At 40.8% G+C, this 26,901-nt stretch overlaps 1 protein-coding gene across 1 annotated transcript; it reads right to left on the bottom strand.

The window, feature by feature from the left end:
• Positions 1–1,792: 1,792 nt before the first annotated feature.
• Positions 1,793–6,535, bottom strand: LOC147603182 (pentatricopeptide repeat-containing protein At3g16610-like). The gene has a single exon (XM_086797487.1). It carries the CDS (start codon positions 5,395–5,397, stop codon positions 1,990–1,992), a length of 3,408 nt encoding a protein of 1,135 aa, XP_086653613.1. The 5' UTR covers positions 5,398–6,535; the 3' UTR covers positions 1,793–1,989.
• Between the last annotated feature and the right edge of the window lie 20,366 nt (positions 6,536–26,901).

The following is a 26,901-nucleotide window of genomic DNA, read 5'->3' as shown; positions in this document are numbered from 1 at the left end:
ACAAAAGATAGTCGATGTTGATTATGATATTGTGCTACTACTGAATTATGAAGTGATTGCTAATATATGTGGCTGGGCCGCTGTCGGCCCAGAGAGGCCCAGAGAGGGACTGTCGACCAACAGCACGAGAACAAAATATTAAATAAAATGCCCTGTTTGTCACACACCCAATAGTCTATAAGTGCATTATGATGAAAAGTAAAGCCCAAGTGTTGTATGTTTTTCTCATACTTAATAGAAGTCTCTTTCTGAAAAAGAAAAGAAAAGTAAAGCTCAACTTCTAAGCCATGAGATGTGTCCACAAATCGCATGCATCCAAAAGAGTTGATCCCACATTTGTTTCTCAATGCGCATCATATGAATTGTCAGCATAAGTAAGTGAATTGTTAAAATTCCATGTAATAAAAGTATTTGATAGCCATGGATATATTTGAAAAGACTGCTACATTACAGCCCTAGTCATCACTGAAGTTTGTGAGACAAACACACAAATTTGTACAGCTCATCAACAATCGTACATTACACAACAATCCATCTACCATTGGGATCATTGTATGCAAAGTTCGTGTCCAACCATGATAACAGCAATTTCCATTTTTATATGTTTAGGATAAATTAGCCAATAATAGGTCAATAAAACATATTAACTTCTTTTCTCCAAAGTGCATATTTGTGATAGTGACGCTTACAAAACTCAAAGTATATTATATTTAAGGAAAATCTCATAGGAATGCTTTATTTAAAATCAACATTGTATACTACTAATCTTGTGATCATAGTCATCATGTTGCCTCAACAATATATCGAAAAATATAGAAAATGAATTTTTGATTAATTCATCAAAGTCATTAATTAACGACAAAAAATCTATTGACACTTCCACAAGACCTGGGACAGCGACCACCAATTCCATCAAAAAAGGTAAAGCAACATGCATAACTTCCACCCACACAAGACATTTGTGTTTGATGAAGTTTTGATAATCCTTTGTAGGTGACCATGGGTATACATGCACCATCTGCTGTCCAAAAAAAGAGGTGACTTTTCCGAAATAGTTTGTTTATGCTGTGGATTAGTAAGTAAAACCTCATAAAAGCCACAAGCGGCAAAGTAGTATCCCTCAACAAAGCAACCTATAAGCATGGCTTTAAGCCACTGCCCAACATCAGCAGCTGCAGGCATCTTTGCACCAAGAAAAAAAAGAATCGCAGCTCTCTACGAGAGTTTCATTACAGGGTCTAGTAATACCTGGCCAGGAACCCGCGAACGAAACTCAAGGATAAGCTCATCCAATGCTTTCTTGATCTCAGCAAAACATTCATGAAGGGTGTCACAGAAATGTTACAGGTCGGGATTGGAGCAACGAGAGGAGAGCATTTCAGATTGTTGAGAGTCTCCTCCAATGTTTTTCTCTTGGACTCACACAAGGATCTCTGCGTCTGTAGGAGAAGCCATTTCAGAGGCAACAGTTATGAACAAGACGAGCTTGACTTCAGCGAAGGCAAGGCAAAGGAGGGGATGCCAGGCAACCACCCGGCAGTGAGGGCAGGTGATGGCCAGCAGATACAGGAATTGATCAGCAGATGCACTGGCAACAAGTACAGACGAAGGCCAGCGGTAGGTACCCGCGACGGTTGGCTGTAGAGGAGGAGATCGACGGCAAGCAGATCGAGGAGGTCGACGGCGAGCAGGAACAAGAGAAGGAGGAGGACAACGGCGAACAGAAACAGTACACACCCATAGTCACGACGACAAGCACACTCTCCTTCCTTGAAAAGATGAAAGCATTTAGCATCTATAATTTTCTCCTCTATCTTCAATACAATTGCTGCAGTAATTACAAACCCGCGGGTTTTGGACCTCATCATGTATCAGGTACGGCACATGCAATAGCAAAGTTCTTGCTAAGTTCACATAACACATCTTTCTTTACGTCATTGGATATGTAAACCTCGTGCGATTACCTTCCTGATGCATTTTGAAGGAAAGCTATTTTAGCTTTGCATAAATATTTTTGCTTTGGTCATCCCCAACCAGAAACCGGTGTACAATCCCCTCAGCATAAGGCCCACGATGTCCTAGCTTCTTCATTGCCTCGACCTTCTCTGCATCCTCCTGCTTGTCAGCATCTACATAGACGTTACACATAAATACATAAGCAGCATCCATTTCACCCAATCCCACTGCATGTTCATAGGCCTTTCTTCCAAGCTCCACATTACCCCACTTTCGACAAGAATCCAACAAAGAATGCCACAATACAAGGTCAGGATGGAACGGCATCTTCTTAATCATCCCCACCGCCTTGTCTAAGTGGCCTGCACGACCAAGGAGATCGACCATACAAGTGTGGTGCTCAAGAGTAGGACCAATGCCATAGTCGTTCCTCATGGACTCAAAGTACAACTGGCCTTTATCCACTAGACCTGCGTGACTGCATGCATTAAGAACACTGACAAACGTGAACCCATCTGGCTTTTGGCCACCTCCTCTCATTGCGTCAAAAATATGAAAAACATTTTCACTTTCTCCTACCTGGGCATATCCTGCAATCAGCGCATTCCATGACATAATATCTCGAACTGGAAGCTTGTCAAACACTTCCTGTGCTTTTGCAAGCGAGCCACATTTGGTATACATATCGACCAATGCGTTGCCAACGACAAGGTCACTTTCAAATAACCCTTTTCTGGCAATCTCAGCATGTATTTCTCTGCCCTTATCTATGGCTCCAATACTGCCACAAGCTTTCAGGCTGCAAACAAATGTGACAGCATCAGGAGGGACCCCCTCATGCTGCATCTCTTCAAAACAGTTGAGTGCTTCCTTGCCATGCTCATTTTTGGCATATCCTGCGATCAGTGCAGTCCAAGAGACTGTGTCCCGAACTGGAAGCTTGTCAAACACTTCCTGTGCTTTAGCAAGCGAGCCACATTTTGCATACATATCCACCAGTGCATTGCCCACAACAATGTCTCCTTTCAAAAACCCTTTTCTAGTGATCTCAGCATGCATTTCTCTGCCTTTGTCTTGGGCTCCAATACTGCCACAAGCTTTCAGACTGCAAATGAAAGTAACTGCATTCGGGGAGACCCCTTCAAATTGCATCTGTCTAAAACACTTCAATGCTTCCTCGCAACGCTCAGATTTGGCATATCCTGCAATCAGTGTGGTCCACGAGATTATGTCTCGTACTGGAAGCTTGTCAAACACTTCCTGTGCTTTATCAAGGGAGCCACATTTGGCATACATATCGACCAGTGCATTGCCAATAACAAAATCTCGGTCCAACAACGCTTTTCCAGCAATCTCAGCATGAATTTCTCTGCCCTTCTCTGTAGCTCTAATACTGCCACAAGCTTTCAAGCTGCAAGCAAATGTAACAGCGTTTGGAGAGATGCCATCAAGTTGCATCTGTTCAAGACAGTTTAATACTTCCTCACCATACTCATGTTTGGCATATCCTGCAATCAGTGCATTCCAGGATGCTCTGTCTCGAACTGGAAGGTTGTCAAACACTTCCTGTGCTTTTGCAAGCAAGCCACATTTGGCATACATATCAACCAGTGCGTTGCCAACAACAAGGTCTTTTCCCAAGAGCCCTCTTCTGGCAATCTCAGCATGCATTTCTCTACCCTTGTCTGTGGCTCCAATACTGCCACAAGCTTTCAGACTCCAAACAAACGTGACAGCATTTGGACAGACCCCATGGCCTTGCATTTGTTCAAAACGGTTCAGTGCTTCCTCACCAAGCTTGTGTTTGGCATACCCTGCAATCAGTGCAGTCCACGAAACCACATCTCGAACTGGTAGCTTGTCAAACACTTCCTGTGCTCTCACAAGAGAGCCACATTTGCAATACATATCCAGTAGTGCGTTGCAGACAACAAGGTCTCTTTCCAACAACCCTAGTTGAGCAATCTCAGCATGTATTTCTCGGCCCTTGTCTATGGCTCCAATACTGCCACAAGCTTTTAGGCTGCAAACAAATGTGACCGCATTTGGAGAAACCCCCTCGAGTTGCATTTGGTCAAAGCAGTTCAATGCTTTCTCACCACACTCATGTTTAACATATCCTGCAATCAGTGCATTCCACAAGACTACACTTCGAATTGGAAGCTTGTCAAAAACTTCATGTGCTTTTGCTAACAAGCCACATTTGGCATACATATCAACCAATGCATTGCCAACAACAATATTCGATTCCAACAACCCGTTTACAGCAACCTGAGCATGTATTTCTCGGCCCCTGTCTATGGCTCCAATGCTGCCACAAGCTTTCAGGCTGCAAACGAATGTGAGCGCGTTTGGAGGGACCCCCTCAAGTTGCATCTGTTCAAAACAGTTCAGTGCTTCTTCACCAAGATCATGTTTGGCATATCCTGCTATCAGAGCAGTCCACGAGACTACATCTCGAACTGGAAGCTTGTCAAACACCTCGTGTGCTTTTGTAAGCAAGCCACATTTTGCATACATGTCAACCAGTGCATTGCCGACAAAGAGGTCTCTCTCCAGAAACCCTTTTCGAGCAATCACAGCATGTATTTCTCTGCCCTTGTCTGTGGCTCCAATACTGCCACAAGCTTTCAGACTACAAGTGAGCGTGACTGCATTTGGAGACACCCCCTCAAGTTGCATCTGTTCAAAACAGTTCAGTGCTTCCTTGCCAAGATCATGTTTGGCATATCCCGCAATCAGTGCAGTCCACGAGACTACATCTCGAACTGGGAGCTTGTCAAACACTTCTTGTGCTTTTGCAAGAGAGCCACATTTGGCATACATATCCACCAGCGCATTGCCAACAACAAGGTTTCTTTCCGGCAGCTTTTTTCTGGCAATCTCAGCATGTATCTCTCGGCCCTTGTCTATGGCTCCAATACTGCCACAAGCTTTCAAGCTGCAAGCGAATGTGACAGCATTTGGAGGGACCCCCTCGAGTTGCATCTGTTCAAAACAGTTCAGTGCTTCCATACCACACTCATGTTTGACATATCCTGCCATCAGTGCAGTCCACGTCACTACATCCCGAATTGGAATTTTGTCAAACACTTCTTGTGCTTTTGCAAACGAGCCACATTTGGCATACATGTCGACGAGTGCATTGCTGACAAAAAGATCTCTTTCCAGCAAACCCTCTCTGGCAATCACCGCATGTATTTGGCGGCCTCCTCCTACATCTTTCAGCTCAGCACAAGCCTCAAGTAAGGCTACAAAGGTATACCTATTTGGATGTAAAAATTCCTTCTTCACTTTCTGATACAGGATGAGAGCATGGCGTGGCTTGCCGCATTCGATAAGACGTGTGATTAAAGAATTCCAGGAGCAGTTATTCTGATTCATAGATCCGTCAAAAGCCTTCTTCTGCACGTTGCGCTTTCTTTCGACTTTCACCAGCATGAACACTTGGTAGTTTCCGAGTGATCTATAAGCTTACAGCCCAATTTTGCGCACCGTAGAGTAGGTTTCCCTCTTCTGTGTACCTGCACAAGATTTATGCAAGGTTTTGGAAGGCATTACTGCTACCAGAGAAGCAAGTGCCTCCTCTAAACTCCTTTCCCCCCTCTTCTTCTTCTTCTTCTGCGGCAGCACTGCTTTGTGCATCCTCGCAGAAAACTCTTCTTCTGTTTGCTTGAGCATGTCTTGTACCAAGCAGTCCATCCATAGCGACTCCTTGGTAGAGATCTGCTCACATAGAAAAATTATATCTGCTCTCTCTCTCTCACACACACTCCCTCTCTCGGCACACACTTTTCCACACAAACTCTCTCTTACACACACGCGTACGAATTTCTCTGCTCTATATATTGAACCCGCGCATTGTTGGTGACCAAGGTTCTAGAAAAGAACCATCTGTCTTTCTCTCTGCTCCCCCATATCTCTCTCTCTCATTTTTTCATTTTTTCTCTTCCTTCTTCTAGATGTTTCTCTCCCTCTCACACACATCCCACCGTTGGTCGTATATGCTCTCGTGTTGCATTCTACCGACGCGACACGTCGAAGACGTGTAGGAGCTAGGCAACTACACGTCCACATGCATATCCTTTGATCCGTGCAATTTAAGAGATGCCATCTCAAGAAGGGAGCTCTTGAGGTGCTTTTGCAAGAGCAGAGTACTTTGCTACCTCACGATTTTAAGATGCATGTGCATGGCACTGTATTTGGAGACAGGACCTCATATTGGAGTTGTTCAAGATAGTTCAGTGCTTTCTTGCCTTAGCCATACCTTGCAATTCTCTGACGAGTTTGTTCCCCCTTAATCAAGCTCCTCCTACAAGCAAGTCACGGCCATGGCATCTAGAGAGAGCCCAAAATAGTTCACTATTTCCTCTGTTGCTGTTGCGATGGGTAGGACCTAGGCACCTACATGCACTTACGGGTCATATCTTTGCCCGTCTTGGTGTTATTGGGTAGATCCTTCGATCAGGACATTTTAAGAGATGAGGTTCCATGAAGGGAGCTCTTGAAGTACTTGGTCTGCTTTTACAAGATCATCGTGCTTGCATCCATACTATCAAAGTGTTGCCAAGCACCAACAACATTTGGAGAAATTGGGATTTGGAAGAAGAATCACCATACTCATCCATACTTTGATTGTAGGGGCTAAGTCTAAGTTGTTATTAAATGGAAGATTGGTAGGGCGATTTGAGATAAATAGGTCAATAAGGAAAGGGTGTCCTTTGGCTCTAGTGTTTTTTACCATTGTATCTCATCCACCACTAATAGTGGCTCTAGAGGATGCATGTGAGAAAGTATTGACAGGTCTAAGAATAAAAAATGGGGAGAAATTGGTGGTGCAGTGTTTTGTAGATGATTCATTTCTATTCCTATAGGCTGAAAATGACAATCTAAGACAAGCCCTACAAATAGTACAATTTTTTGGTGATGCCTCTGGGTCCAGATGTAACATCTATAAATCCAGAATTATTAGTTTGCCTAAAGAGGATGATTTTAATTTAGAAAGGTGGGTATGTGAGGTTATAAGGAAAGGGCAGATTGTCAGGAACTTAGGATCTCCTTTTGGGGTTGGGGTTACTAATAAGGATGTAGCTAACTGGGCAATAGACATCATGCTAGACAAAATAAAGAAATGGGAAGGAATCAGGGTGTCCTTTCATGACAAAGTGACTATTTTAAACTTAGTTATGTGATGTTTTTATGCCCAATGGTTGACTTCAAAAAAATGCCATTGGAATAGGATTATGGCTCCAATTAGGAAGTTCATATGGAAAAGGAACAAGGATGGCAAGAGATACTTAGCCTAGCTTTCTAGGGAGAAAGTAAGTATGCCTAAAGACTTGGCAAGGCTAGGGATACTGCATCTTCCCATTCCTACCAAGGCTAGAGTGGCAACTTCTCTAACAACTGCTTATAGCACGAGGAGATCTTGCCATAGGAAGGTAAGGGAGGTGATATAGGAGTCTAATGTTCAGCATAATGGGAAGTTGACATGACTAGATTGGAGAGGAAAGGTATTTTCACATGCTCCACTGAGAATTCAAAGCTCTCCCCTTTGCATATTCCTTTGTTACAATTGGAAGGAGGTGATGGGTTTAATGAAGTGGGAAGGATGTGCAAGGGTCACATAGAACTCTTTGTTTAGCTTAGGGATATGGTGGTCACACAAGTTTACTCCTCCCTTAGCCCAACTAAACGTAAGAGTAGCCAGGTTGAACAATAAGGGAATGAGATGGATTGGAGATTTTTGGGATGGGGTCTTAGGTGGGGTGGAAGGAATTGGGGCAAGTAAGGTATGAGTTTGGGATTCACTAGAGAGACCTGGAGGTGGCGAGGGGCTAGATTTCTACAGCCTTTAATGAGGCATATTGGATTGGACTTGGATTAATGGGGCCAAGTTGGTGAGGGTGACTAATAAATGTTTATATGAGGAGATGATAAAGAGTGAGTTGAATGTTGCTTGCCGTAACAAAATCTAGAGGGTAAGGTGGAGTATGGATACCTAGAAGAAGAAGTGGAATTTACTATGGGGTCTGAGAATACCTTTGAAAGCTCAAACCTTTTCGTGGAGAGTATACATGTGGGCTCTTCCTCTTGGTTACAAGTTAGTACACATAAACTTTACCTCAAGGGTTTGTCCTAGATGTGGATCAGTAGATAGACGATGGTAAACATGCATTTTGGGAATGTCTTGCTATTAGGAGGCTGTGGAGTAGGATAGATAAGTGGGTATTGATAGCATAGGTCTAAGGGGTTCCTGGGGGGACCGGTTAATGGGAAAACTAACTAGATCAAAGGGGGCAGTTGATGTGGTGTTCAACCTGGTTAGATATACTTGTTTTTGGGAAATTTGGATCTCTAGGAGTTGTCTGGTATTTATTAAGAAGGAATTAAGGCAAGGGGATTAGGTGCTATTGAGTTGATGCATTGTTATGTGCATTATTTTGCTGGTATGTATACTATGTAAATAAGATGAATGATAACATGTTTGTGGAGTTGGTGCAGTCTTTACAAACTAGAATAGGATGATACACTCACAAGATGGTGGGATAGTTATATATACTAGGGGAACCTAACAAATTCATGGCATGTGGCTTGTATATACAAGGAAAGATTTGAAGGAGTTGGTAACACACAATAATAGGAGAGCTAAATTGCCAAAGTTTGGGCTGAAAACGCAGAGGTGGTATCTGAAGGGGAAACAACCAACACACACCTTCCTGGCATTGATAGAAAACCCTATTGGTGGACAGAGGCCTAATGTGAAGATATAGAACAAGAAGGAAGCTATGGAGCATCATACCCCTAAGGATTTCACCATTGTGACTGTGTTGGTAGCCGGTTTGCACCTAGGTTATCATATTGGATGGGATCAATCATCTTTTGTGTGGGAGGATGAGAGGTGAGACCAGATATGTGGGCTGTTAAATAGTGAAGAGTTGTACTAGGTGATTGATGAGATCTAAATTGGTTATGTGGCATTCGTCAAGATGGACTGATGTATATGTGATTGGATAATTTATAATTATATTTCTCAAAAAATTAATAATTTTTATAATTTCAGTTTTCCAAAGTTTAAACCTTATTCTAACCTTACAAAACTATAGTTTCAAACTCTATACATGGATTTGCATAGAGTTCTTAATTAATTAATGTATGAATTTATAAATTGCGCATGAACATATACAATAGTCGAATTTTTACAGCAGCCACTCAAATCCTATCACAATTCACTATTAAGTAAACCAAAAATTTGATCCCACCTCTCCTCCTCCCAAACAAAATAAGAATGCTCCCAAGAAATGTGATACCCCAACTGCAAGCCAACCACAAGCAGAGACTCAGTTGTGCATCCTTTTAGGAGTTTGTTCCTCCATGAACCCTTTCTTGGTCCAGATCTTCACATCAGGTCTTATATCGATAGGAATCTCTATCAATGCCATAAAGGTATGAACCCGTTGTTCCTCCTTCCGATACCATCTTTGAGTCTTAAGTCCAAACTTTGGCAAGCTTTCCTTGCATAACCCTACCACATGCCAACCCTAGTATGTGCAATCATCTCCAATAATTGGTGAGGGCACCCTAGTATCCGCATGAAAGTGGCTCATCCTATCCTAGACTATAGAGCCTGCACTACCTCTACAAATGAATTTACATAATATACAGACCAACATTGATGTACATGTCTATACATCGACTTTGCAGCATCCAACCCTTGCCTTGATCCCTTTTGAAATACCGGCCAGTTTTTAGAGTTCCAAATATCCCAGAGACAACTATATCTAACAAGGTTGAAGACTAGATTAATTGCCCCCTCATCTTCTGTCAGTCTCCCCATTAGCCAATCCCCCGAATTCCCCTTTACCCCTATGCCACAGGATACCCATTTATTGATTTTTCTCCACAGTCCCCTAATAGCAGGGCATCCCGAGAAAGCATCTCTACTACCATCCTCAACTATAGTTCCACATCTAGGACACACCCCAGAAGTAAAGTTCCTCTCTACCAATTTGTATCCAAGGGAAAGAGCCCACATACATACTCTCCACAAAACGGTATGTGCCTTCAAAGGAATATCCATACCCCACAATAATCTCCACCTCTTCTTCCAAGTATTTTCGGAGGTCCACCTTACTCTCCACATTTTGTTATAATACATCACATTCATCTCACTCTTGCTCATCTCCTCATACAAACCCTCGGTGATCATCCTTACTGGCTTCGCCCCATTAATCCAAGTCCAATCCTTCATCCAATAAGCCTCGTTAAAGGCAGTAGAAACCCGAAAGAAACCCAACCCTTCCTAATCTCCTCCACGGCGTGTCTTACCACCTATAAGTCCCTTTGTTCAAACCTGAGTATAAGAATATGGCACAGCAGAAAGAGATAGCAAGACAAAGCACAATAGACAATGCAATAGATACACAATGGAGAGAATTTAAAATTCTGATTATACCAAAAAGGTACAAGTGATGGTGCTATCCACCCGTGTGCTCTCAAGTAGAGCTTAGATGGTGATCTAGACAGACTCTGGATGGAGTATGTACAAGGTGTAGAAGGGGATGGATACTCACAAGCATTGGATACCTTAGCTTATGGCAACCATGTCCATATATAGTATTCTAGCCAGTGTGGTAGACGCATGTACAACGAGGGCGGTTACACTACATAGACACGGTCACCGCCCGCATATCAAGAATGCGGCCCACCGACCACCGCCCACTAATGATGGACCTAGTATCCGAGGAAATATTCTAGGAAAATTCCTCATACTGTCGCCTTCCACTTCCCCTTGCATTGCACATTAGATTCCTCAATCACCTCTTTTACCATTCTAGACCAAATTTTCTCCCACAATAAGCATTTAGGTAAGCTAGTTGCCACCCTAGCTTTGGCATGAGTGGGCACATGCAGAATTCCAAATCCTCCCATGCAGGCAAGCAAACTTTTCTCAAGCCAACCATGCTAGATACTTCCTATCATCCCCGCTGTTTTTCCAAATAAACCTCCTAATTGGAGCCCTGATCCTCTTCTAGTGACATTTTCTGAAGTTAACCACTAGCGGACATAGAAACATGACCCGTGCCACATCAGGTCTTTTGATTTGAATAAATAAACTAATGACTTGTAATTCTGAGCTTTGAGATAAAGCCGTTAGATGCCTGGCCTAATAATAAGGGCTATTACCTGTGCCCGTCGGTCTCTCTTCTTGAATCAAAGGTCTTGAGTTCAAATCTTGTCGGATAGATCAATTTGGTCTCTTGGGATAGTTTCCTACGACGTTAAAAAGTTCTCTTCTCTTCTCTTCTTCTCTCCGACAACCGAGAAGTTTCCTTACAACTTGAATGGCTACATTGACGCGGATGCGGATGCCCATGATCAGAGAAGAGCTAGAGAAGGGTTGTTTGAAATGCACCCTATCATAGGCTTTTTCCAGATCAATTGTAATAGCACATGCTTCTGTCTTGACCTTTGAGCCACTTCTTTGCCCATCATCATAGCAGTATAAATGTTATCATAGTAGATAGACCTCCCTTTTATAAACCCATATTGCCTTTTGGATATCACCTCTTGTAGAATAGGTCCAATCCTCAGAGCTATGACCTTGGCCACCAAGACCTTATAGATAAGTGTGAGTAGAGTGATAGGTCTCCAGTGACTAAAGCTATGGGAAGTTGCCTGTTTGTAGAGTGATAGGTCTCTTGGAAAGCTACCTGTTTGGGTATTAACTTCACAATCTCCTCTTTCAAATATCTATCCATCATCCCTGTGGCAAATGCCTCCTTGCATGTAGTCCACACCAGATCTTTTAGTGATGTGGCCAAAAAGCAATGAAAAAATCCATCGTCAATCCATCCCCCCCCTTGAGATTTTTCCTTGCCCAAATTCTATAGGGCTATCCAAAATTCATCCAACTCCAAATCTCTCTCCATCCAGTTAGCCCTATTAGCCTCCACCTCCTTATTAATCATACTTAGCATGATCCCCTCTGCTTGGAACCACCTCTGAGAGCTGTCTTCTTTCAGACTCAGAGTAGCCCTAGAAACCTCACCTACCTTCTTTGAGATATTTGTTTAATATCCCCAATCTCATGTCCCTTCTCATCCCTAATCTGCCCCATTACTTCCTTAGCCCCTTTCTCTTTCTAGTCAATCTGACCATGTATTTGGTAGGTTTCCACTTGTAATTGAAATCTGTCCACCTATGCCCCCTTTCCCCTTCTCCAACCAACCTATCATTTTCTTTCCTTAATTGATCATCATGACACCAAGCATATTGATTAGCTTCAGCATCAGACAAGCCCCCCCTCCTATCTCTTTCCTTGCAAGTGCTCCATCAACTCTCCCAGTTCCGTCCTTGCCTGCCTCTTCTCCTTTGCTCTCAATTCCCCTACCCTCCTAAAATGATTCCTTGCATTTCATAAGAAAACCATCCAGGATCCATTCACCCTTCCCCTGTATCTCAATCTTATTAATTTCCTCTTCAATGAGAGTTATAAACATATCATCCTTCAATTGCAAATTATTATTACCTCAGTTTCATGGTAGGGAATTGTCTTAGTTTGCCATCCCTAGTTTAGTGGCATGTGATCAGTCTCAAAGGAGCTGAGTAGGGATTCACTTTTATGTAGACAGTATGAGGTGCCCAAGTAGCTTGTTGACTGCTGAAGAAGACTCTATCTAACCTTGAAGAAGTTGAATCCCTACTCAGTCAGAGCTGAGTAGGGATTCACTTTTACGTAGAAAATATGAGGTATCCCTTGGTTGCATGTGAAACTCTTGAGCAATCATTGCCATTATATGGTCCATATAAGATTCAGCTTTCTTGGCCTTCAAACGATCATGTACCAATGGATCCTTATTTGATTTAATACATTATATCCATGTGATTCCAAATGTTTGTATTACCTCTCTCTTTCAATTAGTATTAAAGCATGGCTCTAGGTTGACCTAAATCTTATTGTAGATTAGTTTTATTTAGCCACCTTTCCTATTGTGTTGAAGTTTCAAGGGGGGAGAATACATGAAAATTTACTCGTTTTAACCAACATTTTGGCATTTAGAGGGGAATCAAAAGAATATAATACAAGGTAAATGTGGTTTCATGGATATAATAAACTCCATGATTGGTGGCCCCATCGTGTAATCATATTAGGTGTGATTGGAGATATTAGCATATCAACTCACCATGTAGGTTAATGGCTATGTTAAATAAGCAGCATAATATACTAGGCAAATTATAATCATTAGAGGTTGGCTAATTATGTTTTATTGTATTCACACTACTATTCATTCCACTTCTGCTAGAGTTTAAATTAATTGATCTTTGTACTCATTGATAAATACATTGAGTTAGTGTGATTCCACACTTCTGTAAATATATTCTCTCTCTCTTTCAGATAGATAGATAGATAACTTATAATATTTGTAAGAGAGAAAAATATGTTCTATGGATACAACTCAAAATGTGTGTGTGTGTGTGTGTGTGTGTGTGTGTGAGAGAGAGAGAGAGAGAGAGAGAGAGAGAGAGAGAGAGAGAGAGAGAGAGAGATCATCAATGTGATAATTAATGTGACATACATTGATGGCTCTAATATAATGTATTTAGAAGTTATTCTTGGTAAAGAATCCATTTATTTTCACTTTTTTTGTGTGGAAGAGGTTGAATAGATAAATCTGTAAAGTCTTTCATTGTTGAAATGGCCCCTAACCATTACCAACCATTACTCACCAAGCCAATACTTAAGACCTTAAAGCCAATTGTGTGCCTTCTTCAACGTATAAATATAGCAAGGTCAACCATTACTCACCAAGTCAATACTCAAGGCCTTAAAGTCAATAATTGGGTACCTTTTTTTGGAAGAGTTTAAATAGATAAATTTATAAAGTCTTTCATTGCAAAAATGGACAACCATTACTCACCAAGTCAATATACTGAAGGTTTTAAAGCCAATTATGTGCCTTCTTCAATTGTGTGCGTTTTTTGGAAGAGATTAAATAGATAAATTTATAAAGTCTTTTTTGGAAGAGATTAAATATGTGCCTTCTTCAATTGTGTGCCTTTTTTTGGAAGAGATTAAGTAGATAAATTTATAATATGTGCCTTATTAAATTGTGTACCTTTTTTGGAAGAGATTATATAGATAAATTTATAAAGTCTTTTTTGGAAGAGATTAAATATGTGCCTTCTTCAATTGTGTGCTTTTTTTGGAAGAGATTAAATAGATAAATTTATAAAGTCTTTCATTGTAATGGCCAACCATTACTCACCAAGTTAATACTCAAGGCCTTAAATCCAATTGTTTGCTTTCTTCAACGTATAAATACATCGATGAGATATTATCTTATGCAACCTCAACTTAAAAAAATGGACTTACATTGATACTTTTGTAATTTCGAGTTGTTTTCAAATCTTCTTCTTCACAAAGTACTAGTCTCAAGGCCCTCTTTTAAGAATATTGCAATCTTCACATTTGGTTCTTCATATTGTCTAATGTTTAAGTACAAGCCACACAAGGGGTCCCTAGTCACACTATCAATAATGAAATATTTAAACACTACCCATAGTGATATTATTGCTAGCACCTCACTCAATGGTTCTAAGTTTTAGCCATAAAGAGCATTGGACACCATAGTTACATCAAAATAATGCGTTAGCCTATGTAACCTCATCAACCCACCATTCTATCTCAAGGGGTCCCTACTCACACTATTAATAATGAAATATTTAAACACTACTAATAGTGATCTAGTTCATTTATTGCTATGCACATCACTCAATGGATCTAAGTTTTAGCCATAAAGAGCATCGATGAACACCATAGTTAGTTACATAAAACTAATGCCTAATGCCTTGGCCCACCATTCTATCTAGCTACCAAAAATCTGATCTCAATAGCATGCTGCCATCAACCTCGATGCTACCCTCACCCTTTTCAACAAATGTGTGTGTGTGTGTGTGTGTGTGTGTGTGTGAGAGAGAGAGAGAGAGAGAGAGAGAGAGAGAGAGAGAGAGAGAGAGAGAGAGAGAACACATGTAGTGCAATTGTGAGATCTTAGTCTAGCACAAAAATACGATGTTGGATATTCTTATGTTTTAATTAACCACCATGAAGCATGAAAAATGGACCCTATTCATGTATATAGTGACCTTCCTCCTTCTAAATCAATATACACCAAGAAAAAGTGCCTTTAAAATCCATTGTCTGAGAAATAAAGAGTTCTTAAATTTTTGGGCTAAGAACTTTCTAAAACCAAAACATGTCTATGAATCACCCATACACCATCACCTTGTAAGAAGTTTTGAGTTAATCATATTTAATGAGATTCTTTTCCATGGTTTAGTAAACACTTCACTAATCAAGTATTTTAGGGCCAAGAAATGGAATCTTTAATCTAATTTGGACGGGTGGACTTGATTAGTAGGTTCTTAACCCTACTCTAGAGGATTAGTCTAGTTGTTGTGCCTTGCATAGATGGGGGAAAAAGCGTTGTTTCTAGGAATCAACAATAGAGGTTTTCCAAGTTAAGGTCAATCACTCTATGGGTGATTCGATTTTAAGAGTCATTTAGGTGGGGGACATAGGATTATGGGCCAAAGGCCAAGTAGGGTGGACATTAATAAGTATGTGTGAAAAGGGGGCCATGGTATATAGGCCAATGTGAAAAGGGGGCCATGGTATATAGGCCAATGTGAATAGCTAATCATAATTAACTCATACTAATCAAAATTACAAGCTAATAAGCTTCCATGGCAATCTTGCCCTTCTCCTTGCTCTCATGGATGGTGCTCCTACACCCATGTCATCACTCCATGGCTTGAGTGATCATTGCTAGTCATTATAGTGGTATGAGAGCTTTTCATTGATCCCATTTTTCCCAAATTTTACCATATTTTGTTGCAAAATTTTCAGCCCCCTTTTGTGCTCCAAGAAAACCCTAGAATTCCATAGATTTTATCAAATCTTTTGCTCAAACTTCATGTATATATATTCAAGAATCTAATCAAGCTTTAGTGGTGATTCTTGGGCATCTTAGGCAAGTAATTTGAGGCGTGGAGAAGGCACATCAGGGCAGTGAAATTTAGCCTATAGGGCGGCAAAATTCATGAAGAATGGGCCAAGAAAGCTTCAATGTCATGCCTAAAAGTTTTATTAAGCATAACAATGGAGTTTCCAGACCTATTCTACTCTTGGGAAGGCCTCATCCTTGCTCTATGAAGCCATGGAAAGGCAATGACCGTTTTCTGCACAAAGCTACATTTTTTTATAAATTCCCCTCCAAGGCATGAAATCACAAGTGTAATTGCTTTGTTATGGTTAGCTATGGAGTCTTCTATAACATTCAAGCCTTCTAGAGCTCTATTTCATGGAGAATGAAGCCCAAGGACTCTTTACAAAGCTGCAAATAGAGGCCTACGTTTTTCACCAAAGCAAGGGCATCTCTTCACCATACATGCATGAGCATGGCTTTGTGGTAATCCTTGAGCATTTGCTAAGCTTTTACCTTGCATTTCTTGCTTGATTCTTGGATTTCTTGAATCTTCCCTTGAGATTTAGGACTTTCTTCCAAGAAACCCTAATTTCTTGGCATTAGCCATTCCAACTTACCATTAGCCTTATCTAATCATCATTAATTATACTAATGATGCCATTACACAAGCTAATGCTTAATAGACCAATGATCAAGCCATGTGTCTCAAGTTTGGAAGTTCTTGATCAAATCCATACACCATTGGATGCCATTGGAACCATTTGATGCTTCTTCAATCATTGGTGTGACATTCAAACCATATATATGCTTGGGAATGTCAAGATACATACCAATCCATATGCTATTTGCTTCACCTTGATTGTTGCATTGGTGTTGATGTTGTTTGGAAAATGGAGCTTGGGAAGTGAAAGTATAGCATGAGGACATGCTAATGTAATAATGGATTGTGTATGAGTTCATGATGCAAAGCATTGTAAGTGATCATACCTACATCTTTGAAGTTCAAATCACACCTATCACATCGCTTTGTACCCCACATTCTATTCCTAGAATCTTGATGTGTGTGAGGGTACCTTGGCATTTGGTTGGAGAGGCCAAGGGGAGCATGGTTTGAATCTTCCTTGCCGCCGTGAGTGCCGTGGTAAAGCGGTAAGGAAGAGGATTAGGTACATTGGATGTGAAGAAATGGCCCCTACTTGTACCTAGTTTTGACCTAGGTACGAGGGTGGGATTCTAGATTCGACATTGTAATGAAGAAATTGCATGGGAAAATGCAATTATGTCACATGGTAAAGAGAGGATGGACAATGGCAATAGCATTGCATGAGCCTATGTTACATGCGTGATTGGGAAAATGATGCCTTTGTTGTGGGATGCAAAGTGATGCAAATTTATTGATGGGGAGTTAACAAGAGTTGATGTGAATGTTGGATATTGGATTGTGGACATATCTACATTGAGATTTGATCCAAAATACATAGGAGATGCTGCCCGATTTTTACCAAAGTCCTCCACAACAACTGATCAAGAAAATCACTAATCATTCATTGGTGATTAAGAGTTTCTATTGGGTAATCACACCTCTTGGAAGAGCCAATTGGAAGCTACAAAGAGAGCTATTAACCTTTTGAATCGGACACCCGTAGGGCACCCAAATTAGGGTTTAGTAGTAAATTAAAAACCCTAATTCAGTCATAGACCCTTAGGGTTGTCAAAAAAGTGTTTCAAGGTCTTCATAATAATCCCTTAGATCTATCCAATTAGCCAAGAACCACTCTATTTGGACATCGTTTGAGGGATCAAAACTAGCAAGTTGACTTTGACCAAAAAGTCAAATAAAGGATATCTGCACTTTGACTTTGATGAAATCCTCTTAGGCATAGTTAGTACTTGTCATCAAAATCCCACATGCCAAATTTAATCTAAATCCAATAACTTTTGAGTACTTTATGGCCTAATTCCTATTTTCAGCAGTGTTGCATAAACCCTAAAACAGAGAATATTAGGGCTATTCAAAAATCTTATGTTCTTGAATATTTGCATTCTATGCCACAAGATCTTTCAATAGAGCCCTAAATCATTGAATTCCAACACCATTCAAGCCTTCTACTAGCCATTTTCCATTTTCAACCATTATGCCAAGGGGGCATCCATCTAAGCAAGCGCGATGGAACTTCAAGAGATAAGGGAAGATAGGGAAATGGTGAATGAGGATCGTGTAGAGGAGATTGGTGATGAGGGTATGAATTTACAAGATGACAACATTGCAAATGCGGCACATAGGACCAATCATGTGTAAATTGGCCCAAGTTTTGCAAATGTAGTCAATACATCAAATCAATTGGGAGAAGCAAATGTACAAGTGATGCTTGCTATGACAAATAATGTCATAAATGATGATGATGATGATGAGACGCATGATGGAAAAACTTTTTTAGGGTAGTCAAAAAAGTGTTTAGAGTTCTTCATCATAATACTCCCTTAGATCTATCCAATTAGCCAAGAACCACTCTATTTGGACATCGTTTGAGGGGTCAAAACTAGCAAGTTGACTTTTGACCAAAAAGGCAAAACAAAGGATATCTACACTTTGACTTTGATGAAACCCTCTTAGGCATAGTTAGTACTTGTCATCAAAAGCCCACATGCCAAATTTCTAAATCCAATGACTTTAAAGTTCTTTATGGCCTAATTCCTATTTTCAACAGTGTCGCATAAACCCTAAAATAAAGAATATTAGGGCTATTCAAAAATCTTCTGTTCTTGAATATTTGCATTGTATGCCACAAGATCTTTCAATAGAGCCCTAGAGCATCGAATTCCAACACCATTCAAGCCTTCTACTAGCCATTTTCCATTTTCAATCATTATGCCAAGGGGGCGTCCATCTAAGCAAGCGCGATGGAACTTTAAGAGATAAGGGAAGATAGGGAAATGGTGAATGAGGATCGTGTAGAGGAGATTGGTGATGAGGGTATGAATTTACAAGGTGACAACATTGCAAATGCGGCACATAGGACCAATCATGTGCAAATTGGGCTAAGTTTTACAAATGTAGTTAACACATCAAATCAATTGAGAGAAGCAAATGTACAAGCAATGCTTGCTATGACAAATAATATCGCAAATGATGATGATGATGGAAACCATATTTCAAACAATTTTGAAATCCATTGTGCAAGAACTTAGGGACTTGCGTGATGAGATTAAGAGGAATGATGAAGAAAAGGGTGGACCATCTTACAAGGTTCGACAAGCTTATGTTGAAGATAAAGAGGATCATCACCCAAGTGTCCATTCTACTCATGGTGCTATGCACAAACTAATGTTTACTCACTCACCCAATGATGACAAAGGCAAGGGTCATGCATCTCCTTATTATGAAGGCTCAAGATTCCCAAGGAGTAGTGTTTATATTCCATTCAAGGGAAATACTCATCGAGGTGGTGCTTCAAAACCTCATATTGAGGAAGATCTTGATGTTGAGTTTGAGCATAAAAATGGTCAAATGCCTTCTTCCTCATAAGCAATGGATGGAGGAAAGAAATGTATTAAGTTCTACGGTAGAGCCACTACTAGAGTGAAGGCAAGAAAAGGTCAATCAATGTATATGAATTCTTGGTACCATTTCTTGGGTCACCTCTTACTTTGAGAGGGGATGGAAGAGCTATTATACACTCTGTTTTGAAAGAGGTTGGCTTTACTAAGGACGAACAAGGACTTCCATTCACAATCACATTTGGCCATTGCATAGAGTCTGACTATGTGGGTCTTTATGTACACATTGTGGGTGTTGAAGTGGATGAGACTCTTGCTATAATTTTTGAATAGCAAGTAAATGAGGAGATCTTGATTCCTGTTCTCTATATTTACCCAAAACTAGATGTTTATCTGAAGGGAATCCTTGTTAGAACTAAACCAAATGAATTTGGTTAGACTACGAGAGGGACGGACAGTAAACCTACTTGTCCATCTCTCGATCTGAATCAAGCAAAAACTTCGTGACCAATTCCAGTTCCTAAATACAAAGAATCGACTATCGGAACTAAACTAGTTTTCCCTTTGATCGAACTCACCAAGAATCTAGTTGGACAAACAGACAAAATGATGGGTAGATTACCCTCATGAGAGATCAAGGATCCTCATTATGAAATCGGAAATTATGGAGAAAGTGGTTTTGTGGAACCAATCTCAAACTGGAAATTTTACTTGCATTGGAACCTCTGTTTTTCATTCAAAGGACTGTTTTGCGCCAGAATGCTGGAGGAAGCATTTGGCATATGTTTTACTAACAGGAGGTTCGTTTTGGAACAGCTGGCAAGGAGTCGCTCATGGCAAAGCCTGCTGAGGTCTTGACCAGCCTCGGTACTGTTAAAATGGTGCGCTTCCGCCGATAGTAGTACGATGGGTGAGGATCGATGAAGCGGTCCCTAAGTGAAGTGCTAGGACAACTAAGGAGGATCCTAGAGGGTTTTGACTAGGCGATGCACGGGCTCGCGGTTGCTAGGACACCCATGCGTGCATCAAGGAAGATTCGGATGGACTAAAAGGAAAGATTTTTGGGAACCAAATTTTGATGCTGGATCTCGTTGGTTGGCGAGCTGGTCTTCAACGGAGAGTCCAGAGGACACATTTTGTAATACAATGGACTCAGAATTTTGGAGGATGATGATCAAGAATATTATGATTTCTATTGAAGGATTGTTTTAAAGCCAGCCGAATCTGTTATAAATGGCAATTTCATATTGGATGTGTACGTGGTATGCCTACCTTAATTTTTGCATGAATTGCCGGCTAGGGGGCTTGGAAACTCTTTTCCTCGGTACCCGGGAAAAAACACAACCAAATCTTTATAAAGGAATCCCACCAATACAGTGGTCGTGTGGTTGGCTAACCCATGGTAGGCTAGATCGGAGGATTTGTGTGAAACAACTAGATACGATAGTTAGATTAAGTCCTGAGAAGACCTTGTTCTGTGGGAGGGGATCAGCCTGTGCCTCGTTAAAAAAGCGATGATTCCATGGACCAAGTGCAAGTCTCTTCTTGATTTGACCATGTGACTTCAGGTTCGGTCAGATCAGTTTAACTAGCTAAGACTTTGACTTGTTAGAATAATTCCCCCGTTAGTAGATTTTCCCATGGCGGAATCGCCCGTGCCTTCCGGGTGAGGGAAGTTTTTCCGGGCTCGGTTTCGGAAGAACCGCCGGGCTAGCCTCTCATCCGGACATCCGCGAGCGAGGCCCCGAGTGTGGATCCCTGTCTCGCACGGGAGGCCGACGCTGCTTCTGCCGCCGCGCTGGGGCACCGCGGAGGGGGCAAGGGTCTCACAGCTAGTATTAGAGCTTTGTTGAAAGCTAATAAGGACAAATGAATTCTTATCAAAAATTGATAAAAAAAAATAAAAAAAAGCATGTACATATTGTATTTTTATTCCGTAAGCTTCATTAATGATGAAGAATTTTTAATCAAAGAAATTATTTTTATAGATGGAAGTTCCACACTTATCTGGTATTCCTGACCTCACCCAGTCACAAGACATGACTGTGTTTGCCTTCAAGCATCTCATCTCTTCCTCTACAACTCGAATGAACCGAGTCAGACTCGCATGCCATTTCGAGGATCTATATTTTCCTGACCCAACGGAGAGACGGCAGCACGTGGTTTGCAGGGCAGTATGTCCACGCCTCTTGCAACCAACGTGCGATGCTGAGGCAGAACCTCTCATTGGCATGATTCTGATGAAGTTGAAAGTGATACATGGTGTCATTTTATATCATTCCAGGCCTCGGAATTTCAGACTTTCCTGCCAAATCTACAGACTTCTTAGTCACTTTATTTCTAAGGAGAAGATAGTAGCTCCCTTGGCAATAAGGGAACGTTTGTATTAGGGCATGTTTATAGCCCCAGTACTGTCGTCTTATGCATCTCCCGAGGAGATTTTGACTTCTGGAGCCGAACTGCTCTATGTACATATATTTCAACCTTTCTATAAATAAAAAAAATGATTTGAGGAAAAATTCCCTGTTGTATAAGTGATTGTTATGGACGAACTGATAAAGAAAAATCTGTTACCGGATATATGTCATAGATCTCCAATAAGATCATTTATCTTGTTTAAGAAATTATTTCCTGAACCGCTTAAGTCTTAGGATCTCGTGGACGATATCAAAATAAAAATTTAATAATATATCAGTTTTGGCGGAATCATGAGACAAGGAAATTGTGGCCGTCAGCCAGACCCTCTCTCTGAAGATGAAGAGCTTGACCCCGATGTTCGCAAGGCTCTTCATAGAACTCAGCGAGGACCCTTCAAAGGTGAAGGGGAGAACTTGGGCGAGGCTGTGGAGAAATGGGTGGAAGCTATGGAAGAATATTTTGACATCATAGGCTACAATGAGCGAAGCAAAATGGCTCTTACCAGGCTAAAAATAGTGGAAACAGCTAGGGTGGCATAGAGGAACCATTGTGACACCAACCATGTAGATAGAAATACTCAGTCTTGGAAAACAACCTTAAAACCTATTTGGGAAAGAGATTTTATCCCCCCAGGTTTTTAGAAACCAAAATGAATGAATTCTTAGAGTTGAATCACGGGAGCAAAACCATCGAAGAATATCACCAGGCATTCGCTCTTCTACTCAAATATTCACCACCTCTAGATGAAGAGCAACTCATGGCCAGGTTCATTCGGAGAATGAATGAACCCTTAGACACACTAGTCAAGAATGCCAAGCCAGTGTCCATGGCAGAAGCTGTCAGGATGGCGAAAGAATTTGCCAAAGCTTTCATCGTTAAAGTCCCACTAAAGCCAGCTCCCTCATCTTTCAAAAGATTTCAGACAATGAGAAGTTCTTCCAACATCTGCCTCCAAAGAGACACCAAGGTCCCAACGAAAATTTGGAGACGGGAAGCTTCAGAGGAATGAAGGAAGACCTTTCCCCCGAAGTACATTCTCAGAAACTCTGGCTCTCTCAAGAATGCAAAGGGAAGAACTTCAAAGCGAGAACAAATGCTTCATATGTCAAGGGTTTGGGCACGTGCTCAAGGATTGCCCATCTCCTTCTATGGGCCAAGGGGAGTGGTTAAGTGAGTATGGAGATGTGTTTCCTGAAGAGCTGACTGAGATGCCTCCGTCTCGGGAAGTAGATCATGAGATCGAATTAACCCCCCGGAGCTCAGCTAGTAGCCCAGCGTGCATACAAAAATGCCAGTTCTTGAAGCCATGGAACTTAAGGAATAGTTAAGACAACTGTTAGAGCAGGGATTCGTTAGACCCAGTGTCTCAACTTTGGGTGCACCCGTTCTCTTTCAAAAGAAGAACGATGGAACGCTAAGACTCTGTATTGACTACAGAGGATTGAATCAATTAATAACAATTAAGAATAAGTATCCTATTCCTAGGATTGATGAACTTCTAGATCGGTTAAGTGGGACCCAAATGTTCACAAAGATAGATCTCAAATCCGGGTACTACCAAATCAGAATCAAGGAGCAAGACATCCCAAAGATAGCATTCAATACTCGCTATGGGCATTATGAGTTCACAGTCATGCCGTTTGGATTGACTAACGTCTCGGCAACATTTAATCGTCTTATGCAAGATATTCTCAGAGAATACTTGGATGATTTTGTTCTTGTCTTCTTTGATGATATCTTGGTATACTCAAAGAATGCTGCAGATCATGAAGATCATGTGCGTAAGGTCCTGGAAATCCTAAGGAAACACCAACTCTTTGCAAAGAAGAGCAAGTGTTCTTTCTCTGTTGTTTAGGTTGAATACTTGGGATTCATAGTGTCAAAGGATGGGATTTCTCCTAACCCCGCAAAGATCCAAGCAGTTGTAGAATGGCCGGAACCCAAGATAGTAAAGGAAGTCAGAAGATTCCTAGGGTCAACCGGATGGTATAGGATCTTTATACCTAGGTATGCTCAGATAGCATCCCCTTTAACTAACCTTCTCAAGAAGAGTACACTTTTTCAGTGGGCTCCAATGTGTCAGAGTGCCTTTGTTAAGCTAAAGATAGCCTTAGTAACCAACCCTATCCTTAAATTGCCAGATTTTACCAAACCCTTTGAGGTGGTTACTGATGCCAGTGGATTTGCCTTAGGCAATGCTCTCATGTAAGAAGGTCATGCAGTGGCCTATGAATCCAGAAAACTCAGAACACATGAGAGAAATTATGCCGTCCATGACTTGGAGTTACTCTTAGTAGTCTATGCTCTGAAGTTGTGGAGACATTAACTTTTGGGACAAAGGGTTACCTTGATAACAGATCATCAAAGTCTGAAGTGGATCTTCACCCAAAGGGATCTCAACATGCATCAAAGGAGATGGATGCAGACCCTGCAGGAATTTGATTTTAAAATTAAGTATCGACTGGGGAAAGAAAATGTGGTTACAGATGCACTCAGCAGAGAAGCCTCCTTGCTTGCAATTACAGTGGTGGTAAATCCATTAATCAGTGAAGCAAAGGAGAAAATCATGGAGGACAAATTCTTTACCCCTATTGCTACCCTTCTGATGCAGGAAAGCAAGACTCCTCAGGAAATGAGTCGAGCTCTTGGGTACAAATTGGATGAATGATGCATGTATTATAATAATCGGCTATGTATCCCCAATGATGAGGGAATAAAGGGAAGAATTATGAGAGAAGCCCATGATATCCTGATAGCTGGACATCCATGGTTTATAAAAACCTATATGTCTGTGAAGAAAAGATTCTTTTAGCTAGAACTCAAAATGGATGTACCTGATCATGTGCGAAAACGCTTAATGTGTCAGAGTCAAGGCAGAGAGAGTCAAGATGCGAGGGAAACTGCAGCCTCTAGACATTCCACAGATGAAGTGGGAATGTATCAGTATGGACTTTGTCAGTGGATCACCTTCAATGCAATCAGGTTACAACTCTATTTTTGTGGTTGTTGATAGACTAACCAAAGTTGCCCATCTGATTCCAGTGAAAGAAACATACACTGCAGTGGATGTTGCCAAGGTTTTCCTTAAAGAGATCTTCAGATTACATGGCTCACCCCCAGAGTGACAGAGATCCCAAATTTACATCGAAATTCTAGACTGCATTCTTCGAAGCAGTAGGAACTTTCTTGGATCTCAGCACAGCCTATCACCTTGAAACAGATGGCCAGACTGAAAGAGTAAACCAGGTAATAGAAGTTATTCTTCGGTCATGCTGCGGGGCAGGGAACCCAAGAAGTGGTTAAGCCATTTGCATCTGGTCGAATTTGCTTACAATGCTTCTTATCATCGAAGCATTGGGATGAGTCCTTTCAGAAGCTTTGTATGGACAAGATTGCCTCACACCATTGACTTGGTCTGACCTATTGATCAGAGTCGAAATGTCTAGACAAATGCTTGATGACATGGACCAGCAGATGCAATCAATCCGTAAAGATATAAAGGCAGTCCAAGATAGACAAAAACAGTATGCAGATAAAAAGAGATCAGAGAGAGACTTTGAAGAATCAGATATGGTCTTCATTTGAGTACGACCAAAAAGAAGTTCCTTATCAGAGGGAAGTACAAGAAGCTCTCTCCTAGATACTATGGGCCATATGCTATTATAAAGAAAGTGGGCGATCTATCCTACAAACTTCTTCTGCCTCCCCATCTCAAGCTACATAATGTATTCCATGTCAGTTTGCTTAAGAAATATGTACCCAGCCCGAGTCACGTGCTTGATGAGCAATTGGTCTCTCCGACTCAAGGCTAGATGGTACTCCAACCTGAGGAAATCCTTGACGTTTGGGAGAAGATTCTCATGAGAGCAGAGTCCTCAGAGAATTTTTAGTAAAGTGGAAGTTCTTCCCTCTCTAGAAGACGCCACCTGGGAGAAAGAAGAAGAGTTGGCGAAGCCCACTTTGCGAGATGAGGACATCTCGCGTTTTTCAAGTGTGGGAGAGGATGTAAGATTCCTCCTCAGCCTGAATAATGAATAAGCCTTTACTTCATTACCTTGTAATCATTCCATGATTCTGAATACAAGAAAATATTATTTTTCCTTGTTTTTGCCTAGTGAGATGAAAATTTCTAGAGAGTGGTAATTCAATATTAAGATATTTTTGGATATACAAATTCTACAAATATCAAAAATATATTTTCTTGAAATAAAAAATCAAAATAAATTTTCCAAGGTGCAATTGAAATTAGTTAAAAATGATTTAAAAGACCTTAGTCTAAGGGTCAAGATTTTATGAAAATTTTGGATTATGGTCCAATTAAGGTTCCTATGGACCAATAAGATTAATCTAAGTGTTGGAATGAGATAAATCCAATGAATAAAACAAAATACCCAAAAATGAGTAAATGCCCACATAAGATGAAGAGTTGAGTGAGTACAAGATTTATTAGTTAAAAATTATGAAATATTACTAAAAAAAGAGATATTTTGGAGCAATCATTCATTTTTGACACCTTGGTAAGGAAAGGGGGAGCCTTCAAGGAGGCACCTAATTCACATGTGTGGAGGAGTTTTAAACTAAAAAATAATAACATATTTTTATCTCTCCTCTCTCCTGGATCAAACCAAATCAAAAAGGGAGCTAAGCTGGTCCAAATCTTGTCCAAATTCAGCCAAACTGAAGATGGAAAATTCTAGAACTTAGTTGATTCAGTTAGTGGCCTCCCTCACCTATAAATAGACCCTCATTCTTTTGTATTCTCATGTGTGAACTAAACTATGCCGGTATTACTCTAAAATAAGCATATTTTCTATTATCCTCTAAAAATCCTCTACAAATTGGAGAGATTGGAGCTTCTCTCTCTCTTCAACCTTCTTTGGAGTCTTCATCAACATACTAAACCAATTGATTGGTTGGGGGCCTCTTCTTAGACTAAAGAATCAAACAAAATAAGAGGTAAAGTGTGACTTTATGGTCTTTTTCTTAATCTCTAAATGTTTGTCACTTCTCAACCCCTCTCAAGCTTGAGAAGTATTCA

This window comes from Cibotium barometz, chromosome 65, assembly GCF_041138505.1.
Source record: "Cibotium barometz isolate CiBa-2024 chromosome 65, ASM4113850v1, whole genome shotgun sequence".
NCBI classification, from domain to species: domain Eukaryota; kingdom Viridiplantae; phylum Streptophyta; class Polypodiopsida; order Cyatheales; family Cibotiaceae; genus Cibotium; species Cibotium barometz.
This window is presented reverse-complemented; position numbering and strand designations above follow the sequence as displayed.